This window comes from Balaenoptera ricei, chromosome 20 (genome assembly GCF_028023285.1).
Source record: "Balaenoptera ricei isolate mBalRic1 chromosome 20, mBalRic1.hap2, whole genome shotgun sequence".
Lineage (NCBI taxonomy): Eukaryota > Metazoa > Chordata > Mammalia > Artiodactyla > Balaenopteridae > Balaenoptera > Balaenoptera ricei.
Genome location: NC_082658.1, coordinates 11,001,124 through 11,023,442, shown reverse-complemented (window position 1 = coordinate 11,023,442; position 22,319 = coordinate 11,001,124). Strand labels below are relative to the sequence as shown.

General features: G+C 47.2%; 2 protein-coding genes across 9 annotated transcripts in view; one reads left to right on the top strand and one right to left on the bottom strand.

The window, feature by feature from the left end:
- The window catches only part of CCDC40 (coiled-coil domain containing 40), a 43,251-nt gene extending 24,285 nt beyond the window's left edge, over positions 1–18,966 (bottom strand). Inside the window, exons 1-10 of one of the 5 annotated variants that reach the window (XM_059908674.1) lie at positions 18,612–18,700; positions 18,080–18,180; positions 16,549–16,609; positions 15,685–16,122; positions 9,892–10,024; positions 8,766–8,929; positions 7,856–7,939; positions 7,563–7,782; positions 1,772–1,929; positions 1,469–1,591 (exon numbers count right to left, since the gene is read on the bottom strand). In XM_059908674.1, coding sequence (XP_059764657.1) covers positions 1,469–1,591; positions 1,772–1,929; positions 7,563–7,782; positions 7,856–7,939; positions 8,766–8,929; positions 9,892–10,024; positions 15,685–16,122; positions 16,549–16,609; positions 18,080–18,108 — 1,410 coding nt within the window. In that variant the 5' untranslated portion in view covers positions 18,109–18,180; positions 18,612–18,700. Of the gene's footprint in view, positions 1–1,468; positions 1,592–1,771; positions 1,930–7,562; positions 7,783–7,855; positions 7,940–8,765; positions 8,930–9,891; positions 10,025–10,466; positions 10,513–15,684; positions 16,123–16,548; positions 16,610–18,079 lie in introns of those variants that run through there. The other 4 variants (XM_059908672.1, XM_059908673.1, XM_059908671.1 and 1 more) reach the window with 4 other exon arrangements.
- TBC1D16 (TBC1 domain family member 16) overlaps positions 18,955–22,319 on the top strand; it is an 83,496-nt gene continuing 80,131 nt past the window's right edge. For 3 of the 4 annotated variants that reach the window (XM_059908678.1, XM_059908679.1, XM_059908677.1), the window contains exon 1: positions 18,955–19,037. The gene's annotated coding sequence lies outside the window, so the exon portion shown is untranslated. The remainder of the gene's footprint in view (positions 19,038–22,319) is intronic. The other variant, XM_059908676.1, reaches the window with a different exon arrangement.

Here is a 22,319-nt window from a genome sequence, read left to right as displayed (position 1 = left end):
TCGTCTGTCGTCAATGTCTGTGTCGTACCTGCCATGGGACCCCTGTTCTGGGTGCAGGAATGCAGGATGAACAAACGTGGGACGGTCCTGTCCCGATGGCACACAGCCAGCAGGGAGGGGTGGGAGGCAAAAAAGACGTAATGAAAGAAAACTACAGCATCGTGTGTGTGTACACAATCATCACAGAGCAGAATCGCACATGGCAGATTCTGAATTGATTTTCAAAATCTCTTTGCACCACCAAACTTACTGGTGTTCTGCTTAGAAAGGCCTCTCCAACCCAGGGCTTTATAAATATTTATCTTTTTCTTTCTTCTGGTACAGTTTCCCTTGTTTCAATACTTGATCCCATGTGGAATTTTAGTGTGTGGTATGAGGAAAAGATTTGATTTTTTTCCCCAAATGATTAACCAAATGTCCCAACACCACCGGGTGCATAATTCACTTGCTCTCCATTAATTTATAATCCATGAAATTTCTATATAAACGTTTCCTTGATTCTGAGCTCTCTCACAGGCTCCCACAGCCTACCTGTCTGTCCCTGACTCCAGTAATTCATTATTTTAGCCTCTAGGGCTTTATAGTATTTAGTGCTAGGTGGACCCACCATTCCGGTTTGTCCTGGACTCCCCTGGTTCTAGCCCAGAAAGTCCCACGTCTCGGGAAATCTGTCATTTCCGGGCAAACTGGGAGCGTGGGCCAGCCTTCATGAACCTTCCTCCCTGGACAATTCTCTGCTAGTCCTCTGAATTTATTTTTCAGATAAAATTAAGAATCACTTTGCTAACTAAGAAGTTTTTTCCCCCCTGAGATTCTGATGGGAGCACATTCTAGGTTAAGTATATTCATAGGTTGGCAAGCCCTGGACGCTTTCCCATGTGGACCCAGGTGTGTTTGTTCATTTGTTCAAGCCCATTTGTCTCTCCTTCAATAAAAGTGGGCTGTTTCCTTTGTGTCATCACTGCACGTATGAATGCAGATGGTGACTCACAGATTAAAAAAAAAAAAGGTCACAGCCACTTTGGTTTCCAGTGCTGGCCACTGCACTTGGAGCTGCACTGAGCCCGTGCCCTCCCTTACTCCACACGGGAAGGGAGATGTGGGCACTGCCCTGGAGCACTCTGCCCAGGCTGAGAACGGGTAGGGAAACTTCAGCCCTCTCCGAAAGAGGCCTGCTGTCGCTAAGGAACTTGCTAAGGATGCCCCAGCAAGCAGGACAGAATGTCCCAGCTCCTGAGAGGCCTTTCAGTCTATCACTGGCTACAGTGGGAATAAGAATACCGGCCATCAGTCAGCTGGTATCTACTGTGTCCCCAGCGCGGGTCAGCCAGATGCTCTGAGATGCTTATGAGGACAGACAGATGTGCAGGAGGCTGGCCGGCTAACTGGGGGCTCAGTCAGTCTCCTTGCAGGCATGCAGGCACTGCCTGGGTGCTGCCAGATGGCGCTTGTGCCACTGAGCGCTTACCTCGCTCACTGCCTTCCTGAGTGTCCGGGTGTCCTCAGCCTGCGCGCGGTACTGGGCCTCGAACAGGGCAATCTGTTCTTCCAGCTGGTTGGCTCGGGTGGTCAGCTGGTCCACGTGCAGGTCCTGGAAGGGAGGGGACGAGGTGCACAGTGAGATGGGTCCCCAGCAACCTCAACCCACGTCAGCAACCCCATGCTGGGCATCGCGCCCAGGGCTGCGGTATTCACGCAGGGGCAGGGCTGATCAGATCAGGAAATCAAAGATGTGGCAAATAGTCACACGGGCGTCATCTTTGCAGAATACCTGCTGCTTCTTCTCCAACTCGGCCCGCCTGCGCTCGGCTTCCGACTTCTTCACGACTCGCTTCATCACCCGGATGTCGTCACGCACGTCCTGGTCTATGTTCTGCACGTAGAAGAGATGCAGAGCCAGGGTCTCCATCTCGGTTTGCAGAGCTGCCACTGGGGAGAGAGGGGGAGGGTGTCCCAGCATCGCACACCGGACATCATGGAAGCAGCACCCCTCCCCCCACTGTGGAGTGGGTCTGGGAAACAGCCTTTAAACTACAAAGACCCATACCTTTTGCCATCAAAGACTTTACAGTCTAGTTGCAGAGACGAAATACATGTAATCTATGCCCACCAACTGCAATAAGCCCTCCATTCCCACCATGTATTAGAGATTCTCCGTGTCTAAGGATGTTCTGAAACAGTGTCAAGGTTACGAGGCCTCATGTGAATTTTACAGATTTCTTACCACTTAGAGGTTGGCAATCTCAGGTACAGTCCTAAATCCCCTGGGAGGAAACCAGCCTGAAGGGTGGGCTGAGCACCACTGGAGTATGGGTTCCTTGGAACGAAACCCACATGAGATTGATTTATAAGCTAGAACACCAGTTTATTTAGGGAGATAGACTTCAACCAGTAATTGCTGGCTCACTTGTGTAGAGCACTCCTTATTCAGTGGGTAGATCTAAACAGAAAATAGATTTATAGATCAAAAGGCTGCTGGGTGAATATCATGTTGGAGTTAGGTGATTTTGAAGGATGAACTTAAACTTGAAAAATAATTTTTTTAATTTTTACATCTAAGATGACTGTAAAAACCCTAACACTAGAGAATTCTTTGGCTCCTGTGTGGGTAAGAGTTATGGGGGAGGGGAATGGAGCAAATGCAGGGAAACGAGGGGGGAGGTTTTGTAGAAAGAGTGGTTGCCGGGTGGACTGGGGTGGGGGTATATTTGGGGAGAGGGTCTTTAAAGAGGTAATTAAGATAAAATGAGGTCACCAGGGTGGGCCCTAACAACTGGTGTCTTTATGAGAAGAGTAGGTTAGGACACAGACACACAGAGGATGACTTTGTGAGGCTACAAGGAGAAGACAGCTGTCTACAAGCCCAGGAGATTGGCCTCAGGAGGAACCACCCTGCCAACACCTTGATCCTGGACATCTGGCCTCCAGAATGACAAGAAGACAAACTTCTGTTCTTCAAGCCGCCCAGTCTGTGGCCCTTTTCTATGGCAGAGGGCGCCAACTAATCCACCCCCACCTGAATCAGACAGCTCACCCACCCATCCTTCAGGGCACTCACTTCTGCCCCTCTATCCTTTCCTGGCTGAGTGACTGAGAGTCAATATTTCAAATATTCTTTTTAATTTGTATTCTTTCAACATTAGTGAAATCAAGTCTATTTTCACAGTTTGAAGACCAGCTCTCCTTTTCCTTCTCTGACTTGCCCGCTCATACCATTGGCCCTTCTTCTAGGGGTGGGATAGTCGTCTTTTACCTATTAGGCTTCAAAGGGCCCTTCATGTAATAAAAACAGGGTGGCTAGTCTTAAATGCCTCCCATGACCTCTGCCCCCAGTGTCACTCCTGTGATTGTGTTTTGTGGCAAAAAGGGAAATGATCAGGTGGGCCTGACCTGAGCAGTTGAGCACTCTAGAAGCAGAGTTTTCTTGACCTGGTGTCAGAAGAGGAAGCCAGAGAGATTTGCAGGGTCAACGGGATTGGTTTAGTGTGAAATAGGAGTCTAAGTGTTTATTTTCAGGTGGTCAAATGATCAAAAATATTTAGTGATTTAAAAATACAACCTGTACTTTCAATTTGCAGTAAATAGCTAAATTCCTGAGTAAATTTCCTGGAACTCCCTACTCCGCACTATTGATCCGTTTGCCCATTTTTTCTCTAGTGCCATTTTGTTTCTATTGCTGTAGATTGATACTGTGTTTTGATACCTGATAGGACAATTTCCCTTCATTATCCTTCCTTTTCACAATTTTCTTGGATATTCTTGTGCATTTAGTGTTCCAAGTGAACTTGGAACTTGAAAATCATTGGAGAGATTTTTAGGTATTGCATGCATGCATTGATAAGGGAAAAAAGCAAGGAACAGAGCAGTGGGTATAATATGCAGCTACTTGTGTAAAAAATATAGAAAAAAATACCACAACCCTTGTAACTTTGCTTTTATATGCAAAAACATCTTTAAAAGAATACACAAGAATCAATAATACTGTGTGCCTCTGTGGCAGTGGCTGGAGGCTGGGGCGGGGGAGACTCCAGAGTGCCTTAATTTTGTATTATTACTTCTTGAAAATAATAAATAACTATGTTAAATAAATTCAAGTTCACCCAAAACATCCCATCGTGGATTTTAACTGGACTTGCATTGAACTACTTATTAATTTGGAGAGAAATGACATTTGTATCCTCTCATCTGGTTACATGATTGTCCCATTTATTTAAATCTGCTTTATGTCCTTTAGTAAAATTTTATTGTTTTTCTTCAGGTAGGTTCACTTGCTTCTTGTTAGACTTATTCCTCAGTATTTTATAGTTGTTATAGCTATTATGGATGAGGTTTTAAAAAATTATAATTCATAATTGGATATGACTGGTAGAAAAGAAAATTATAGCTCTGGTATTCAGTTACTTTATAGATTTCTTACTGTTTTTTTCATCAGTGATCTTGAATCTGCTAGGTAAACAATCATACCATTGGTGGAGAATGAGTTTCATGACTTCATACCCAGAATCTATACTTCGTTTATTTTTCCTGTTTTCTTTCATGGCTGGAACCTCCAAAACAATGCATCCTCGTCTCATTCCTTAACTATGATTACTCCAGGGCTTTCCTCTGAGTAAAACTGCCTTGTTAGTGGCTGATAAATACTTACAAAGAACTTTCCTTCTACCCTAGTTTAGGATGGACAATGAGTTTTATCCAAACACCCATTTGACATCCACTCAGAAGATCTATTTGTTCTCTCTCCTTTAAGAATATAATGCAATGAATCAGTAGATTTCCTAATTTCAAATTATTCCAGAATTAAGCCCTCTTGACTAGGAAGTATTTTTCTTTTCATATATTGCTGAACTTAATCTTTTGTTGCTGAGTAAAAATTTAATATTTGCTAATATTTTATTTAGGATTTTTACACCTCATAAGTAGGACCACTTTATAGTTTTCTGTTTTTGTACGTTGTAAGCTTTTGCAGTAAGGATTATACCGAACATTGTAAAATAAGTCTGGGGGTGGGGGTGTGGTGTCCCTGGTGGCGCAGTGGTTAAGAATCTGCCTGCCAATGTAGGGGACACGGGTTCAAGCCCTGGTCCGGGAAGATCCCACATGCCGCGGAGCAACTAAGCCCGTGGGTCACAACTGCTGGGCCTGCGCTCTAGAGCCCGCGAGCCACAGCTACTGAGCCCACGTGCCACAACTGTTGAAGCCTACGCACCTAGAGCTGGTGCTCCACAAGAGAAGCCACCGCAGTGAGAAGCCCACGCACTGCAACAAAGAATAGCCCCTGCTCACTGCAACTAAAGAAAGCCTGCACACAGCAAAGACCCAATGCAGCCAAAAAAAAAAAAAAGCCTGGGAAGAGTTTCCCAAATTTTCCACCCATTTGTGGGTTAAATAACATAGGAAGTGTCTGGTTTTGTCCTGTCTGTAATTCTATGGCATTTTTTCCCTTTACCTTTGGAATTTAAAAATTTCACCAACTATGTCTAGGCATGTTTATTTTTTCTTCCACCCATCTGGCCCTCCATGAGTCTTTACATCTGAAGATTCATCTTTCTTGAACTCACGCAAATGTTTTCCTCTGATGTCACTGGTTAATGCCCCTAATCTCCTGGAATTTCTATCTCATGGATACTGACTTTACCAGACCTACCGTCCATGTCTTTTATCTCCTTCTCAAAACGTCCATCACTTTGGGTTTTTGCTTTGAATTCTGGGCAGAATTCCTCAAACTGACCTTTTAGTACACAAGTTCAATTGTTCAATTTCCAGCAGTGCTGATTTGCCTATTTAGTACTTTGGGCAGGGTGCGGGAGGTGATTCTATTTTTTAATTCCGAGTATCCTTTTCCCTAATAGTTGGTTCTCATTTGACTGAAGAGATGTCCTCTAAAATCTCATGTCGAACACCAGCTGGCGTATGCTATGTTTTCGGAACCCGGTCTGTGTCTGTGGAGGCGTCCGCTCTCCTGTCTGGGGATTGACGCTGATGACTCACATTTGGATGTGAAGGTTTACTCACTGGTGGGCTTCACGCCCCTCCTAAGTGAGGAGGTCAACTGTGGACATTCTCCAGAGGCCAAGCCCCACGTTTCACCTACGGGACAGTGCAGTGGCGGCACCTGGTAGGCAGGGCTGGGACCGCAACCCGAGTTCTTTAGTCTGAAGAAGGGAGAAACGGTGCCATTAGGTGGGTCCTTGCTTCTGGAATTCTGCCCAGAATTCAGGAGCTTCTGCTCCTGCTCCCTGGTGACTTCCGGAAAGGACAGAGTGTCCACGAACATGTCTGGATCTTTCTAGAAGCCCATCCACACCTTGAGGATCTGATGAGGGGTGCTGGTGGGCACTCACTTCTCCTGTGTGGAGGGGGTGGGGGACCTGTGTCCTCTTTCAGACTGGTCTAAATTCTGTTATATCTGGAGGATGTGGCTCCATTGTTTTAGTGTGAATGTCGTGCTCTTCTCTTTTTGGTAGATTCTGTTAATTTGGTGATACTCAGAGAGGGGTGCTCTTCCCCAACTCTGTCCAGAAAACTCTCCTGCATTTCTCAGGGTCCAAAATGCTTCTTTCCATCCACAGTTGGGATATACGTGTGATTCTGGTTTCTCCCAAATTCTTTTAGGTTATTTTCCCCATTATAATAGTAATACAGAGTTGATAAAGAAAGTTGGAAACATGAAAAAGCACAAAAACTGAAATAACCTGCTGTGACCACACTGTTCACTGTGGCCCACGACCTCTGCTCCGTGCAGAGCTGTTGCTTCGGTAGGAACAGTGCACGGTGACTAGTCGCACCCTCACTGTCTCTTCTGCTCCAAAGCCACCTATTCCGTGTAATCTGCCACACATCCTGGGGCTGCAGGGCTCTGGACCATGGGCTCCTGTGCTTTGGATTGGCCTCACCTATACCTCCCCACCTATTTAAACTCTGCCCATTCCCGCTCTTCCCTGCCTTCTGGATACCCTATCTTCAACCCCAGCAGCCCACCAGCCTCTCCAGCATTTTTTAAAATAATTAATTAATCAATTTTTGGCTGCATTGGGTCTTTGTTGCTGCGCGCGGGCTTCTCATTGTGGTGGCTTCTCTTGCTGCGGAGCACAGGCTCTAGGCGCACGAGCTTCAGTAGTTGTGGCGCACGGGCTTAGTTGCTCCGCGGCATGTGGGATCTTCCCGGACCAGGGATCGAACCCGTGTCCCCTGCTTTGGCAGGCGGATTCTTAACCACTGCGCCACCAGGGAAGCCCGCCTCTCCCACTTCTGACTCCAAATACCCCGCCTACCGGCTTTCAGTGTTTGCTACTTTGCCTAATTAGGTGCATTTTAAGACATTTATGTCTTCCTTCCCCCAAAAGTTTGGGAACCCCTCCAGTACAGGAACACAGCTTGCCTTTCATGAAGCCCTGTGATGGCACGTGGGGACAACCCTCGGGGTCATGATGGCACTTGGGAACACCCCACCAGGTTGCAATGGCATTCAGGGATACGATGGCATGTGAGGATGCCCCTTGGGGTCTCTATGGCACCCGGGGCCGCGCCACGGGGCCACCTGCGAGGACACGGGGCCGCCTTACGCTTCTTGCGCTCCTCGTTGGCGGTCTCGCAGGTCCTGGCGTAGAGCAAGCGCACACTCTGCAGCTCCTCCTCCTTCTTCCGCCTCTCGCACGCTGTGATCGAGTGGCGGTCGTGGCTCTTCTCGAGCTGCATCTGCAGGCGGGCCAGGTGCTGCTGGACCCCGTACAGGTCCACCCCCAGCTCCTGCCGCTGGACTCGGCTTTGCTTGGTGGCCACGCCCTGCACCAGAGAGAGAAGCTGGGTCACGGAGATGCGGGTGCACAGCCAGGTGGAAGGCGGGACAGGTACGTACCAGCTCTTGAAGTTCCAGCCTCAGTTTCTCTATTTGCCGGTTAAGATAGGTCTTCAGGGCAGCCTGGAATCTTATCATCAGGGGCTAAAACAGTGGAAGAGCACAGCCGGTTACTGTGCTGTCCCCTCCAGGGCTTAGCCTAAATTGCCACAACTCTTGGCAGAGGATGGCAGAAATGACTTCCACGCTGGGTGCTCCCTACTTCTGCCCAGGATTCTTATTCCAGAAGCCACAAATTCAAGGCACTTGTGGTCTCATCCTAGGCACTGAAGGACCTGAGTGCAAAATGACAGGGTGGGCTGGGGCAGTGGTCCTGGTTTAATCCCTGGGGCCAGAGGGCAGTGATGAGCAGTGCCTGGGATGCCAGTACCAAATGAACCCTCAGCCCCTTTTCCCAGTGCAACCCTGATCCTTCCCGTGGTACCGGGAGCACCAAGTCTTTCCAAAGAGGTTCATCCAATCAAGACCTGCCCTCCCCACTTGCCAGAGGGGTGGGACACTCAAGGCAGTGGCTATCAGTGGGGGTGATTTTGCGCTCACCCAATACCCAAAGTCTGGAGACATTTCTGGCTGCATGTTGACATGCTGCTCAACATCCTACAGTGCCCAGGAAGTCCCCACCACAAAGAGTGATCCGGCCCCAAATGTCTATAGTGTGGAGGTTGGGAAATGCTGACTCTGAATGAATGAACTTAAAGGGAGAATAAACTTTACAAGGTGGCAGCTCAAACCCTGCAGATAAACCATTCAGGGAGCAGGTGAGACCTGAGTGTGGCATCTGCCGGGTGGAGGGTGGGCTGTGGAGACTCGGGGCAGGGCAGGGCAGGGCCTACAGGGCAGGTGTAGGAGTGTCTCTAAGTCCATCTTCGTCTGCATGGGGCAAAAGCAAAACTCCAGAATGTTTCCTTACATGGTTTGGGTCCAAAACCACCAGCTGGGATCTGTCTTCTTTGGCCTCGTCGCTGGCCTCAGACTCCACACTCTCCACCAGGCCTCCTTCCTCGGCCATGCTTAACTGCTGGATCCTGTCCAGGAATGAGGGTGTGGCTTCTTCCCTGGGGTGGGCATCAGGCTCTGGGGGGACGAGTAGGGGGGAACAACAAACATCACTGAGGAGTTAATAGAGAGAGCGCTTCTCTGGAGAATTATCAGGCAAAGCTGACGCCCAGTTTCGTGCAACATGATGGAAAAAAGAAACAAAAGGCACCCCTTTGGCTTAGGGTTCACAAGTGCTATTCACAGGGTCTTCTGCTCATGAATTTTCTACTAGCTGATTCAACACATTCTGTAGAAAGGATTGCCCTTTAAAGGTAGACAAGAAGGAAACACATTTTGTTGATACTTTTTAATACATAAATAGTGAACAGAAAGGTGGCTTCTTAATGATGGACTAGATTTTTTTTTTTTAATGGAAAACAGATATGATTGAAAAGAAATCAGTGAGGCTCTAGTTTCAACTTTTCTCCCTTCCTGAGCTGGAGAGATCCTGTTTTGTTTCTAACTCCTTTAGATGTGTGCTGTCTGCATGTCGCTTGTGAGTGATGTGAGGCTTTGTTAGCTGGACTATCCACACACACCCATCATATGGAATATAAAAAAACCCAATCTGCTTTGCCACGTACTCAACACTGGGATACCGGAGCCAAGTGGAAAGACAGGGGTGTGCCGGGAAAGCCTTGGAAACTCAGCAGACACATGTTTAGGGGTGAGCTCCCCTGAGACCAGAAGGCAGTGAGACATTTGGCCAGGGCTGTGGGCGTCACCGGATCTTGGTCCAGGCCTGGTTCTGCCACTTACACGGATAGGTTACTTAATGACTCTTAGGGTCTCTAAAATGGAGAACAGTGCCTACCTCACTGGGTTAGTGTAAGGATTAAATGAGATAAAACAGAAAAATGCTCCACATGTGTTATCCATATCCGTTAATGATATTTTTATCTTTTGGCTCACAGCCCAACAGGAAACAAGGTAACAGGTGGTGAATGAGGGGCAGCCCTCGCGTAGAAGGGCACGTGAAGTGGCTTGTCCCACAATACCTGGCTCCTGTGTGGAGGGGCCCTCTGTAACCAGAGGCGGCTCGTCAAAGTCCAGGGATGTGTCGCTGCTCCCCCGGCTCTGTCCGAGGCGGTGCTGAGCCCCCAGAGGGAAGACCTTCTGCCGGAGCGCTCCCTGGGATTGTTTTTAGAGCAAAAACAACCAAATCTGAATTTATGAGGGTTTAGTCAGGACTAAGGAGTTAATTCATTACAGTGTTCAATTCAACATAGTTGTGGACTTCCCTGGTGGCGCAGTGGTTAAGAATCCACCTGCCATTGCAGGGGACACGGATTCGAACCCTGGTCCAGGAAGATCCCACATGCTGCGGAGCAACTAAGCCCACGCGCCTAGAGCCTGTGCTCCACAACAAGAGAAGCCACCGCAATGAGAAGCCCATGCACCGCAACGAAAAGTTGCCCCGCTCGCCGCAACTAGAGAAAGCCCGCGTGCATCAACAGAGACCCAATGCAGCCATAAATAAGCAAGTAAATAAATAAATTTATTTTTTAAAAAAATAGAATATTGTTTGCATAACATTTGGCTTTTGCAAATGGTCAAAACAGAAAACACCTACCTCCACCCCCATGAGGAATCCGGGAGTGGTCTCTTTCTGTCTAGATCTGTAGCAAAGTGTAAACGCTGAGGCATGGGTGTGCGCTGGACGTGGCTTTCTTTACTCCCAAATGCTGCTCTCTCCAAGGATGGTAAGCAACACCTCTGAGCATCCTCTTTATAAAAGGAGGCTGGAAAGCCTGAGCCCCGGCCAGGGTCTCCCAAGAGGGCTGTTTCTTCTCTTCTTTCAAGCTGTTTCACTTTAGGGACATTTCCATGTGAAAAGGTTTTCCCTCAATAGAAGCACCTGGCTCCATTTTAGCTCTAAAGGGGACTCTTGCAATGATTATTGTTGACAGTAATTACTGCTGCTGATGAATAGGTGAATATTAGTAACAACAGACAATGACCCTGCACAAGACCCTGCAAGGTGAATGCCAGTCATTTCTGTCATCTGTAGGGGAAGCAGCTCACAGAAGCTGAAGCCCTTGCCTAAGTTCGCACAGCCAGCCAAGGGCCATCTAAACGCCCAGCTCCTGTTCTTTCTAATTGTACTTCCTCAGGTGATCTTGCTTCTAGAAATGATTTCTGAGGCATCCAGAACCACAGTGACATTAATGGGGGCCCAGAGTCCAAAGCCCACCTCTGGGGTGTCCAGAAAGGGCTTCTCCTAATGAGACGTCAATGAGGTATCAGAACACGCCGATGACACAGCAGCTCCTACTCCACAATTAAGTTACTTCTTAAGACTGAGAGTTGAGGGCTTCCCTGGTGGCGCAGTGGTTGAGAATCTGCCTGCTAATGCAGGAGACACGGGTTCGAGCCCTGGTCTGGGAGGATCCCGCATCCCGCATGCCGTGGAGCAGCTGGGCCCGTGAGCCACAACTACTGAGCCTGTGCGTCTGGAGCCTGTGCTCCGCAACAAGAGAGGCCACGATAGTGAGAGGCCCGCGCACTGCGATGAAGAGTGGCCCCCGCTTACGGCAACTAGAAGAAGCCCTCGCACAGAAACGAAGACCCAACACAGCCAAAAAATAAATAAATAAATAAATAATAATTAAAGGTGCTAATAATTAAAAAAAAAAAAAAAAAGACTGAGAGCTGAGAGGAGAGAAATAGGGTTCTCTCTTTGGGCTTGTCTCTGCCCTTCTGGTTGATCAAATTTGGAGACTGTTTCTTTGTGAGTTTTCTAGAAACTAGACTCGAGGATGGAAATTGGTTTTACAGCTCAACAAGTGACCTATACTTCAACACTCCTGGCTATCTTTTATTTATTTACTTTTTGGCCATGCCTCATGGCTTGTGGGATCTTAGTTCCCCAACCAGGGATTGAACCTGGGCCCTTGGCAATGAAAGAGCAGAGTCCTAACCACTGGACTGCCTGGGAATTCCCAGTCCTGGCTATCTTAGAAAGGAGGGCACTGTTTTGTTGTGTTAAATTCTTAAAAGTGGTTTTGATCATGTACTTGTCATTTGTAATTATAAAGCTTAATTAGGGCTCATCGAATATCGAATTGTGTCATTCTCTAAAGTTATTAACTCTTTGAGGTTTCACAGGGTGGGGAGGGATTGTCACTTCACTGTTCAGAGCAAGAGTGACTGTCTGCCATCACATCTGCATGCCTCTGGGCAAGGAAGTCCCTTGGCCCCTCAGTTTCCTCACCTGAACTATGGGGATAATAATAGTTCCCACCTCACAGGGTTGTTGTCAGGATTCACTGAAACAACACATGTCAAAGCCATTGAAGTGTCCAGCCCAGAGTCCATGATGGAGAAATGTTATGCATTCTCTTCCTGCCCCGCCCTGCCCCTCACTTCCCTTCTAGAACAATCAAACCTAAAGCCAACAGGTTGGCTTGGCCCAGTGTGGGCTGATGAGCCTGGACAAGGTGAGGAGAGCAGGTTCCAGAGACTGTCCCCGAGGTGGGTCATGATAGCACAGATGTCAGGCCTGGGCCTGCTGAGGAGGGGTCCCGGTGTGGAGAGTCACAGCCCAAACAGTTGGGGCCTGGCCTGGGTGGGGTTGGCCCAACAAGGTGATGAGGGTGTCCACAGTCAGGGTGGCCCAGTGAGGGTGTGTGTCTGAGCCTGAGTGGGGTGAGGAGTGTCCACACGGGGGCAGGGAAGTGCAGTGAGGGTTATATTTGGGGGATTGATCAAATTAATAATATGTTAAGGATAATAGGGACCAGGTCTCCTACTGTTGGAAAAAGGAGTTAAAATATAGAAGGGGAGAAAACTAGCAGGAACCATGTCAATGGTGGATTGGAATTAGAGACGTTTTGATGTGAGCTACCTGTATGTGTGTATGTGTATGGTGTGTTTGGGGTCGAGGGTTCCGTGAAAAGAAACCAAGCTCCTGGAGAAATGTCTGGTACTCAGGCTGGGGCAGTCTGTGCCAGAGAACAAGAAAGTGCTTAAAGGATGATGGTGGTTAAAAAAAAAAAGAGAAAAAAAAGAATGGTACTGATGTGTCAGAAAGACACAAAGGCCAATTTGAATGGGCTCACTGGTCAAATTGGGAACAATCTGAGCCTCCATATAAATAATGATAGTAATGAATTATAACAGTGAATGAAATGGGAAACAATGAGTTTCCCATTTGTTCCCATATGGAAACAATGAGTCCATACAGATATGAAAATTTACATGAATAAATTGAAAGTTTAATGAGGAATGGATGTTACCATAGTTTCAGAGTATCCCTCCCATGTTTATCTCAGAATGAAGCGTTGTTTTAATATTTGAAAATCAATCAATGTAACCACCAAATTAACAAACTAAAAAAGAAAAAAACATGATCCTCCCAATAGACACAGAAAACACTTTTGACAATAGCCAACATCCTTTCATGATTAAAAAAAAATCCACAAACTAGGAATAGATGGAACTTCCTCAACCCGACAAAAGGCATCTATGAAAACCCACAGCTAACGTCATATGCAACTGTGAAGATTGAAAACGTTCCCCCTAAAATCTGGAAAAAGGATGTCTGCTGTCACTACTACTATTTGACATTGTACTGGAGGTTCTAGTCAGTGCAATCAGACATGAAAAAGAAATAAAGGGCATCCAGATTGGAAAGGAAGAAGTTAAACTGCCTTTTTTCACAGACAACACAATCCTTTTCGTGAAAAGTCCTATGGATTCTACAAAAAAAAAAAAAAGCTACTAGACCCAACAAGGGTGATTAGCAATGTTGCCGAATATAAGACTGATATACAAAAATCAATTGTATTTCTATAAATTAGCAACAAACAATTGGAAACCATTTATAATGGCATCAAAAAATGTAAAATAGGAAATTCCTTGGTGGTCCAGTGGTTAAAACTCCACGCTTCCACTGCAGGGGGCACAGGCTTGATCCCTGGTCTGGGAACTAAGATCCTGCATGCCACACAGCGTAGCCAAAAAAATAAATAAATAAAAAATAAAATAAAATATTCCACAAATTCTTTAAAAAAAATGCAAAATATATAGGGATAAACCTGACAAAAGATGTGCAACAGCAGTACACATTGCTGAGAGAAGTAAGAAGTCCTAAAACAATGGTGTAATCTGTTGTTGTTGTTTTTTCTCATTTGAAATAAATATTCACTTTCCTATCTTAAACCAAAAAAGCACCTTCTCACACAGTGTTTCTTAAATGCCTAGGGGTGAGGGGTATCTTTACAGTGGATAAGGCTGACACTTTTTCATCAAGTGATCCAAGCCAACATCATCAATAATGGACAAGCTGAAATGATGCATCACCTGACAGGACACCAGGAGAACACAGCATCCTTCTGTGACATTCCTGCCGAAGGATCACAAACCAAACCTGGAAACCTGGAAATACCAGGCAAAGCCAAACTGAGGGACATTCTACTAAATAGCTGGCCTGTGACCTTTAAAAGTGTCAAGGTCATCAAGGTCAAGGACAGATTGAGAAGACTAAAGAAACTGGGCAGCTGAAGGCAACAGGCAACTCTGAACTGGATCTCTGCTATAAAAGACGTTACTGCGGGCTTCCCTGGTGGCACAGTGGTTGAGAGTCTGCCTGCCAATGCAGGGGACACGGGTTCGAGCCCTGGTCCGGGAAGATCCCACATGCCGCGGAGCAACTGGGCCCGTGAGCCACAATTACTGAGCCTGCGTGTCTGGAGCCTGTGCTCCGCAACAAGAGAGGCCGTGATAGTGAGAGGCCCGCGCACCGCGATGAAGAGTGGCCCCCGCTCGTCGCAACTGGAGAAAGCCCTCGCACAGAAACGAAGACCCAACACAGCCAAAAATAAATAAATTAATTAATTAATTTAAAAAAAAAAAAATCTATTTAAAAGACGTTACTGGGACATTTGGTGAAGGAGGCCTGAGGATGATTGGGTAATGTAATATAATTTCTTGATTTTGATAGTCATTATATTGCTGTTTGTGGGAAACATACATGGAAGCATTGGGAGGCAATGGGGTATCAGATCGACAGCTTACTCTCAAATGCTTAAAAAAATTAAAAGTTCTTCTACGGTACTCCAATTTTTCTGTAAGTCTGTGCTTGCTTAAAAATTAAAAAATGAGGGGACATCCCTGGCAGCCCAGTGGTCAAGACTTCACCTTCCAATGTAGGGGGTGCGGGTTCGATCCCTGGTCAGGGAGCTGGGATCCCACATGCCTCTTGGCCAAAAAAACCCCAAAACATGGAACAGAAGCAATATGGTAACAAATTCAATAAAGACTTTAAAAGTGGTCCACAAAAAAAATCTTTAAAAAAAATTTAAAAATGAAAATTATATGAATGTAACTATTGTCATTATCTAGAACTGCACTGTCCAGTATGGCAGCCACTTGTAACAATTGGTTATATAAATTTAAATTAATTAGAATCTTCAAAAAATTAAAAATTCAGTTCCTCCATCTCCCTGGCCACATTTCAAGTGCGCTATAGCCACATGTGAGTAATGGGTACCATATTGGACAGAGCAGATAAAGAGCATTTCCGTCAGCATTTCCGACAGTGCTGCTCTAGAGACTGGACACCTAGATGCCCTTACATGGAATGTTCCCAACTTGGGTTTGGGAACAGCAAGGGAGGGTCCAGACACTCTTGGCATTTGATAGTAGATCCTGAGACCTAAGTTTACTAAGGCATTTCTAACAGGGATTGCAATGTGAATTATTTATAGTGTACCCTGAGTTCCTCACATAGGGGTACAAGCAACTTGAGCAGTAAAACACTTGTGTAAAACAGACCTCAGGCTACTCACCGATTCCTGGTCCATTTGCTCAGATGAGCCTGATACTTGCTGGGAGGGCTCTGTGGAGATGACCCCCACTCCTCTGGATTTGGATGGGCCGGGGGCCTCTCTGTCTTCAAGACCTGTTTTCCTCCTTGCTCTTTCATGCCAGCGTGTGGGGCCAACTTCATCTCTGGCCACCTCCCCAGGACTGATGTCTGAGTAAGCCAGATCTGGAGAAGTGACTTCCCCTTCAGGGGCCGTGGCTTCAATATCAGATTCTAACTCCTCTTCAAATTCGAATTCCTCTTCCGTTTCCATTTCCCCTTGGATTTTGACTTCCTCATCGTCTTCATCTTTCCCCTGGGCTGTGACTTCCCCATCATTTTTGATTTCCCCTTCAGAATGCTCTGTAGCACCCTCAGTTTCTTCATTTCTCTGGTCACTGCTCTTCTCTATCGGTGATACCTGTAGCCATGTAGCAGGAAAAAAATCAGGATACAAAGTATAAAGGGTCTTGTGAGGTTTTATTCTTAATAAGGTAATTACACCGATGGGAAAACTGCAGCTACACACTGAGCATCGCTAGGAGATTATGTTTCATGCTTTAATTTATCTGCTCTCTGTTTTTGGTAATTATTTTGCATCCTTCATTACAGGAAATGACCTCTGAAAAACTCAGGGCAATCTAACTGTAGGATATCCGAGGCATTCCTGAAGAGCCACCAACACTTCAGAATGGGGTGGAAGGAAACTGAGCTTCTCTGCAAATGACTTGAGTCTGTTCTAGAGCGAGGTCATAGGACCATCGTACAATTTTCTTGAGAAAGTCTGAACTCTCTTTAATTCTTAGTAAATACAGCCCAGAATAATTCACCCCATAAGGAACTTTACCCTGTTGCCTTCATGATTCTGGTCCTCTTCTCCTTCAGAAGATTTGCCTTCCAGGTGAGACCTGGTGGCAGAGAAACAATTTAACAGTCTCAAATAACATCTTTCTTTTTCTTGGCATTTATCACCTCCTTGATGTCTGTATATTTACTTATTTACTCGTTAATTATCTGCCTTCCCTCTAGGCTGATGGCCATGACTTTGTCATTAACACCAGCACTAGATCATGCCTGTCACGTGGCACAAAAGAGTCACTCCAAGAATGAATGAAAAATGCAATTATCGAAACATTAAAGGAACAGGTAGATTACGCCAGAAAAGTCACCTTAAATATACCTCTGTCTGTGACAAAACTGGGGAAAATAAACGCAAAATAAGAGAAAATTGTACAAAAAGGACAAATACTCTAGAAACTCTTGGTTAGTTTCCCCGTGAATTTTTTTTTTTTTTTTTTGGCCATGCCTCAGAGCACATGGGATTTTATAATAGTTCCCCAACCAGGGATCAAACCCGTGCCCCCTGCAGTGGAAGTGCAGAGTCTTAACCACTGGACCGCCAGGGAAGTGCCAATTTCCCCATGATGTAGCTAGTACAAGAATGTCACATTTTAAAATTGTTTTTTTTCTAATTAGAAAAAAACTATATTTTTTTAAAAAGTAAAACTAATACAGAAATATGTGACAGACAATGAAAATCCCCTGTGACTTCTCCTCTCCTTCTCAAGATAACCAGTGGTAAAAGTAAGAGATTTAAGGGTATCTTCTTTCAAATATTTTTCTATGCATTTAAAGCCACCCACCCACCCAAATTAGAGATCACACTATATATACTGTTTTGCATTTAGTCTTTTCATTTATTGTGATCTGGACTTCTTTCCATGTCAGTACATGTAGACCTACCTTAAAAAAAAACAGAAAAAAAGAAACAATACAGCAGTGTCTAATGTAAAAGGTTAAATTCTTTAAAATAGTTTCTATCCTTTTAAACAAAGCATAAGAGAACAGAGGCCTGGTGGCTGTATTTTTACCTTACTACGGTCTATCTGTGTGCTCAAGGCATTCACGGTGGGGCTGCCTGACCACAGGGGCCCCGGCCCATCGCCTGCCACCTCCAACCCTGGTGAGGGGAAGGGAGGCGGGAGGCGGGGCTGGTGCTCCCTCTCACAGCACCTCGCTGTGGCAGCATCCAGTACAGAGACCCCTGCTCTCAGGGCTCTGCAGCAGGGACTACCAAGCACAGTGGTTGTCATGGTTACTGTGGGACAAGCAAGTCCCGGGTTTCAGCAAGTGGAGCGCCCGGAGCGAGGGGAAAAGGGGAGGGTACGGGAGAGGACAAAGGGACGCGAGGTGAGAAGGGAGAAGGGCGCGCAGGAATGTGGGGGTAGCCGGGGAGGGCAGGAAAGGCCCAGAGGGTGGGGATGGCAGGGGCAGAGGAGAGGGGAAAGGGACATGGAAGGGAAGGGGCGCCTAGGGGGCTATAGAAAGGGGGAGGCGTGGGGGCCGCTGCGAGACCCAACGTCCCTAGGCCCGCTTACCCGCCAGCCCGGCCGCCAGGCTCCGCCATCTCCCGTTGCTACGCGACGCCGTCAACATCCGGCTGGCGAGGACCACGCGCAGGGCGTGCGGGGCGGACGGCCTTTGTGCCATTTATGTGCATTAGAAACACAGAACATCTAACTATGTAAATATATTAAAGGATAAATACGCATTTTCTCCATCTTTATCTCTAAGACCGAGCTCTACCCCTCCTGGCTCAGTTTCTGTAAAGCGACAAACATGTCAACGTGCGTTCAGCTGGGCAACTCCGGCTCCCCGGGGGATCGCGCAGGGCACTCGGGGAGCCGGGGACCTGGGACGGCTAAGTGCCCTGAGGGTGGCAGGCGGAGGTAGGGGCACGAGGGGCTCCGGAGCCGGCTGCACCTTCGGATGCCGAGACCCCTCCTAGTGCCCGCCTATCCATCTCCAGACCTGGGGGGCTCAGCAACCCTTTCCCGGGGTTCCTGCGAATAATTCTTGGCGGAAGAGGGATGCCCCGTGGCCTCCTGATGGGTGTTGTTCTTTTCCTACCTCAAAATAGGAAAAACAAACGCAGAGGGTGGAACAGAGAGGGCGAGCACGCACGTGGAGCGTCCTAGGGCTTCTGCCTTCATTCTGGGGGCTCGGGGCTTCCCTCCGGGGCAAAGTCCTGGGGCCGGAGGCCCAGGCGGGCGGTGAGGCCCGGAATGGGATGCGGACGGCTGGGCCGGGTCCTGGGCTCGGAGGGCGGAAGGTGACTTGGGCAGTTCCGCGGCCGGGTTGGAGCCCGTTTGGAACCTGGGGGTTGGGGGGCTGGCCTGATTGGGCCGGGGGCCGGGTTGGCCCGGGGGGCGGGCCGGGGGCCGGGCCTCGCCTCGCGTCCCCGCCCCACCGCTCCTCACAGGCGGCGGCGGCAGTGGCGGCGGCGGCGGCGGCTCCGGGAGCCGGCGCGAATCCGGCCCCCGGTGCGGGACCCGGGTGGGTATCTGGGGCAGGCCGGGGGCCGCGGGGGCGGGGTCTGAGGGGCCCGCGGGGGACCGGGCATAGCCCCTCCGCCAGACGGGGTGGGGGCGCGCGGGGCGCGTGGGCCTGCAGCCGCGGGGCCCGGGAGGGGCCGGAGTCTGGCCGCAGCCCAGAGAGGTGCAGGGCCGGAGCAGGAGCCGGGCGGGCAGGAGCACGGCGGATCACGCGGAGAGATCCCTGGGCCCCCTCTCCGCGGCGGATGCGGGCCCCTGGGGCCGGGAGTGGGCCTACTTCGGGAAGATTCGGTCTCTGCCTGTCTGGAGCTTTGGGCCGGAGAACTTGCGGTCTTTGTCTGGCTGGTCGTCAGAGCACGCGAATGAGAAGTTGTAGGGGCCCGCCGTTCGCCGACACAGCCCCCTAAAGTGTGCATTCCACCCGCACAGCGCGCGCGCTTAGCATTCCCGGCCTTAGGGTGGGTGGTCCGGCGGTTTAAGAGCCGCATGTCAGGAAACTCACTTCCTTTAGGAACGGGCTCTTCCTCCTGTTCTTTTCTTTAAAAAAAAAAAAAGAAAGAAAGAAAAGAAAGAAAGAAAAAGAAAAAAAGAAAAAGGAAAAAAAAATAGGCAATTTAAGATTGCTAAATATAACCTAAGGAACGCTGCCAGAAGCGGTGAATCTTGAAATCCTGTTATTCCCACACTCGGAAGTTGGTGTCATATGTTGGCCACAATCTAGTTCAGATTCTATTCAGAAATAGAAAACGACTTAATACGTTCACTTTCCTTACCGTGAAGTTTGTTTTACTGCCTCCTCAAGTTCATAGGAGAAGCTGGGTTGGTTGGCCAGCCCCTGTGACTGGTCCCACCGACCTTTCTTTACCACCTGCAGGCACCAATTCTTTAATTTGGAAAGAAGAGGGAAGTGGTTCTCAAAAAACAGCCATGTGATGGAGCATATTATCAAAGGGCAGGTGCAAAGGTCCAGTTTCGTGAATTCCATTCTAAATCTGTCACAGATTGATTAGAGAACTTTTAAAAAATGTGTGTTAGGTTTAGAAATTCCTCATTAGAAACAGTAATGTTTAATTGATTAGCAAACATTAAACACTTTTAAGAACCAGGAAAACTTTTGCAAAGAAAGGATTATTAAGGTTAGGAATGCATTTTAGTATTAACTGTGAAGCTCGTTCATGGCTATTCATTGTTGGTATTCGGAGGCTCGTTCTCTGCTGAGTACGCTTGGCTTGTGGAGTGTTTATGGTGAGCAGTCTCAGAATATGACTAAGGAAAGTTCTTATCAGTGGAATTTTTTAATCCTCCAGACATGATGATTGTTGTGTAAATAGCATCTGATTATCATGCATGAATTCACTGAACCCACTAAACAAACCCATAAAGTCAGTACTGAGGTTATCCCCATTTTACAGGTGGGAACACTGACACTTAAAGTAAATTCCCCAAGTTCACACATCCAGGAGTGACAGTAATAGAGGCCTTGGGCCCAGGATGATTCAGCTCCAGAAAACCACTGTACCACACTGCCTCCCCTCTTGTAACTGGCCCCTATGATTCACATGCACACACTCTCCCTGCCCCCCTTTTTGCAGACAAATAACATGGTTCACTCTGCCAAGTGATTCATAAACATGCAAGAGAGTGGGGACTAATCCATGTCACCACTAGCTGCTAATATCAGTTCAGTTTAATCTGTAAAGAGCTCCCTAGGCCTCAGTGTAAAGGCATCTGAGAAGACAGCCACTGGGTTTGCAGAACCTTACCTACAAATGTGCTGATCTCCCTGCCTCGGGCTTTGGGTAGCTCAGTGCACTGGTTAAAAACATGGCCTCCAAATGGAGACTGCTGGGTTCAAATACCAACCCTGGTACATAGTACTGACTTAATACCTCTGTGCCTTGTTTTCTGCATCTGTGAAATGGGGGTAATACCACCTACCACAAAGTTCTCTTGCAACAATTATCTAAAATACCTAGTACCTGGCACATTTGAAGTGCTTGTTACTATAAATTTTAAATTATTATTAATGACCATCATTTGGATTTTTCACATTTAACTAGATTGGTAAAAACGTTTGGTTTTGTTTTCTGGTTCCATGTGTATGTGGGCCATCAGGTGGAAAGCTAATCATAAGCAGAAGTGGAATTCTCCATTTAGGTATATTTACATTCTTATCTTTGTAACTTTGTGTGATGCTGGGTCCCTGTGGGCTGTCCAGGGACCAAGGTGATCAGGTTGCCTGGCAACACAAATCTGGAGTAGAGATTTTAACTTGTCCCCCCCACATCTGGCTGAGGGTCCCCAATTTTGTTATTTACAGGCCTGAATCCTCTCCTGTAAGATTAGTGAATTAATTTCATACAGTGGTACAGTTGGGGAGGATGGCTTTAAACGTGATGGATTTGTAGCAGTGGAGTGTAGCAGTGGTTTTATTGGTGTACATGGTATTGTACACTGTTCTATTGTATCTGTATTAGGTTGATGAATACAATCTCATACAGATACAATCCATGAGGCCAATGCACAGAAAAGAAGGCACATACTTTTCGCTCCAAAAAAAAAAAAAAATTGGGGCAATAATATAGGAAATCTTTTCCCATTCAATTCGGTGCTGTTGGTTTTGATGCTACCGACCACCCACGTACCCTTTGGGCACCTGGTCTTGCATCTCTAATAAATCTGCTTTGATGAGCTGTCTGATGATATCTGATCTGAAGCATGTCCTTTACTCCAATCTTCTGAACTGATAAAGACATCCTCAGAGAGGAGAGAAATCAGGTCACTTGCAACTACGTTCGACGTCTGCCTGCGGTAGCTTCAGTCATACAGCTAGCATAAGGAAAGAACAGAAAGGACCCAAATTCATTATCCAATCTGAACGGCACACCCTTCTCTGCCTGAGCCTTGGGCGGCGAGTCTGAGCAGGTGTTTAGAGTTGATGTACAAGATGAGGAATCTGTATGGACTCACCTGACCACATATAGAGATGTGGCAGTGTCTTTTCCATGCTCTTTCTGGATTGGCTCCTATAGAAACCACCATAACATAGGTGCACCCTGAGCCTGTGTCCGCACCTGCTTGCACACCTTGGTGTGTGTGCTGGTTTTCCACTGAATGACCCTGATCCTGATTTCAACAGTCTGATAAATTGGTCTTTACACTTTCCGGCATTGGAATCGGAGCAAAGCGCATACTTAACAGATGGCATTGGACACCCTTTCATTTTTCAATTTCTGTAGCTAAAATGCTTTCCCTGAGCAAGATCGGTTGTGTTGCATTCCAG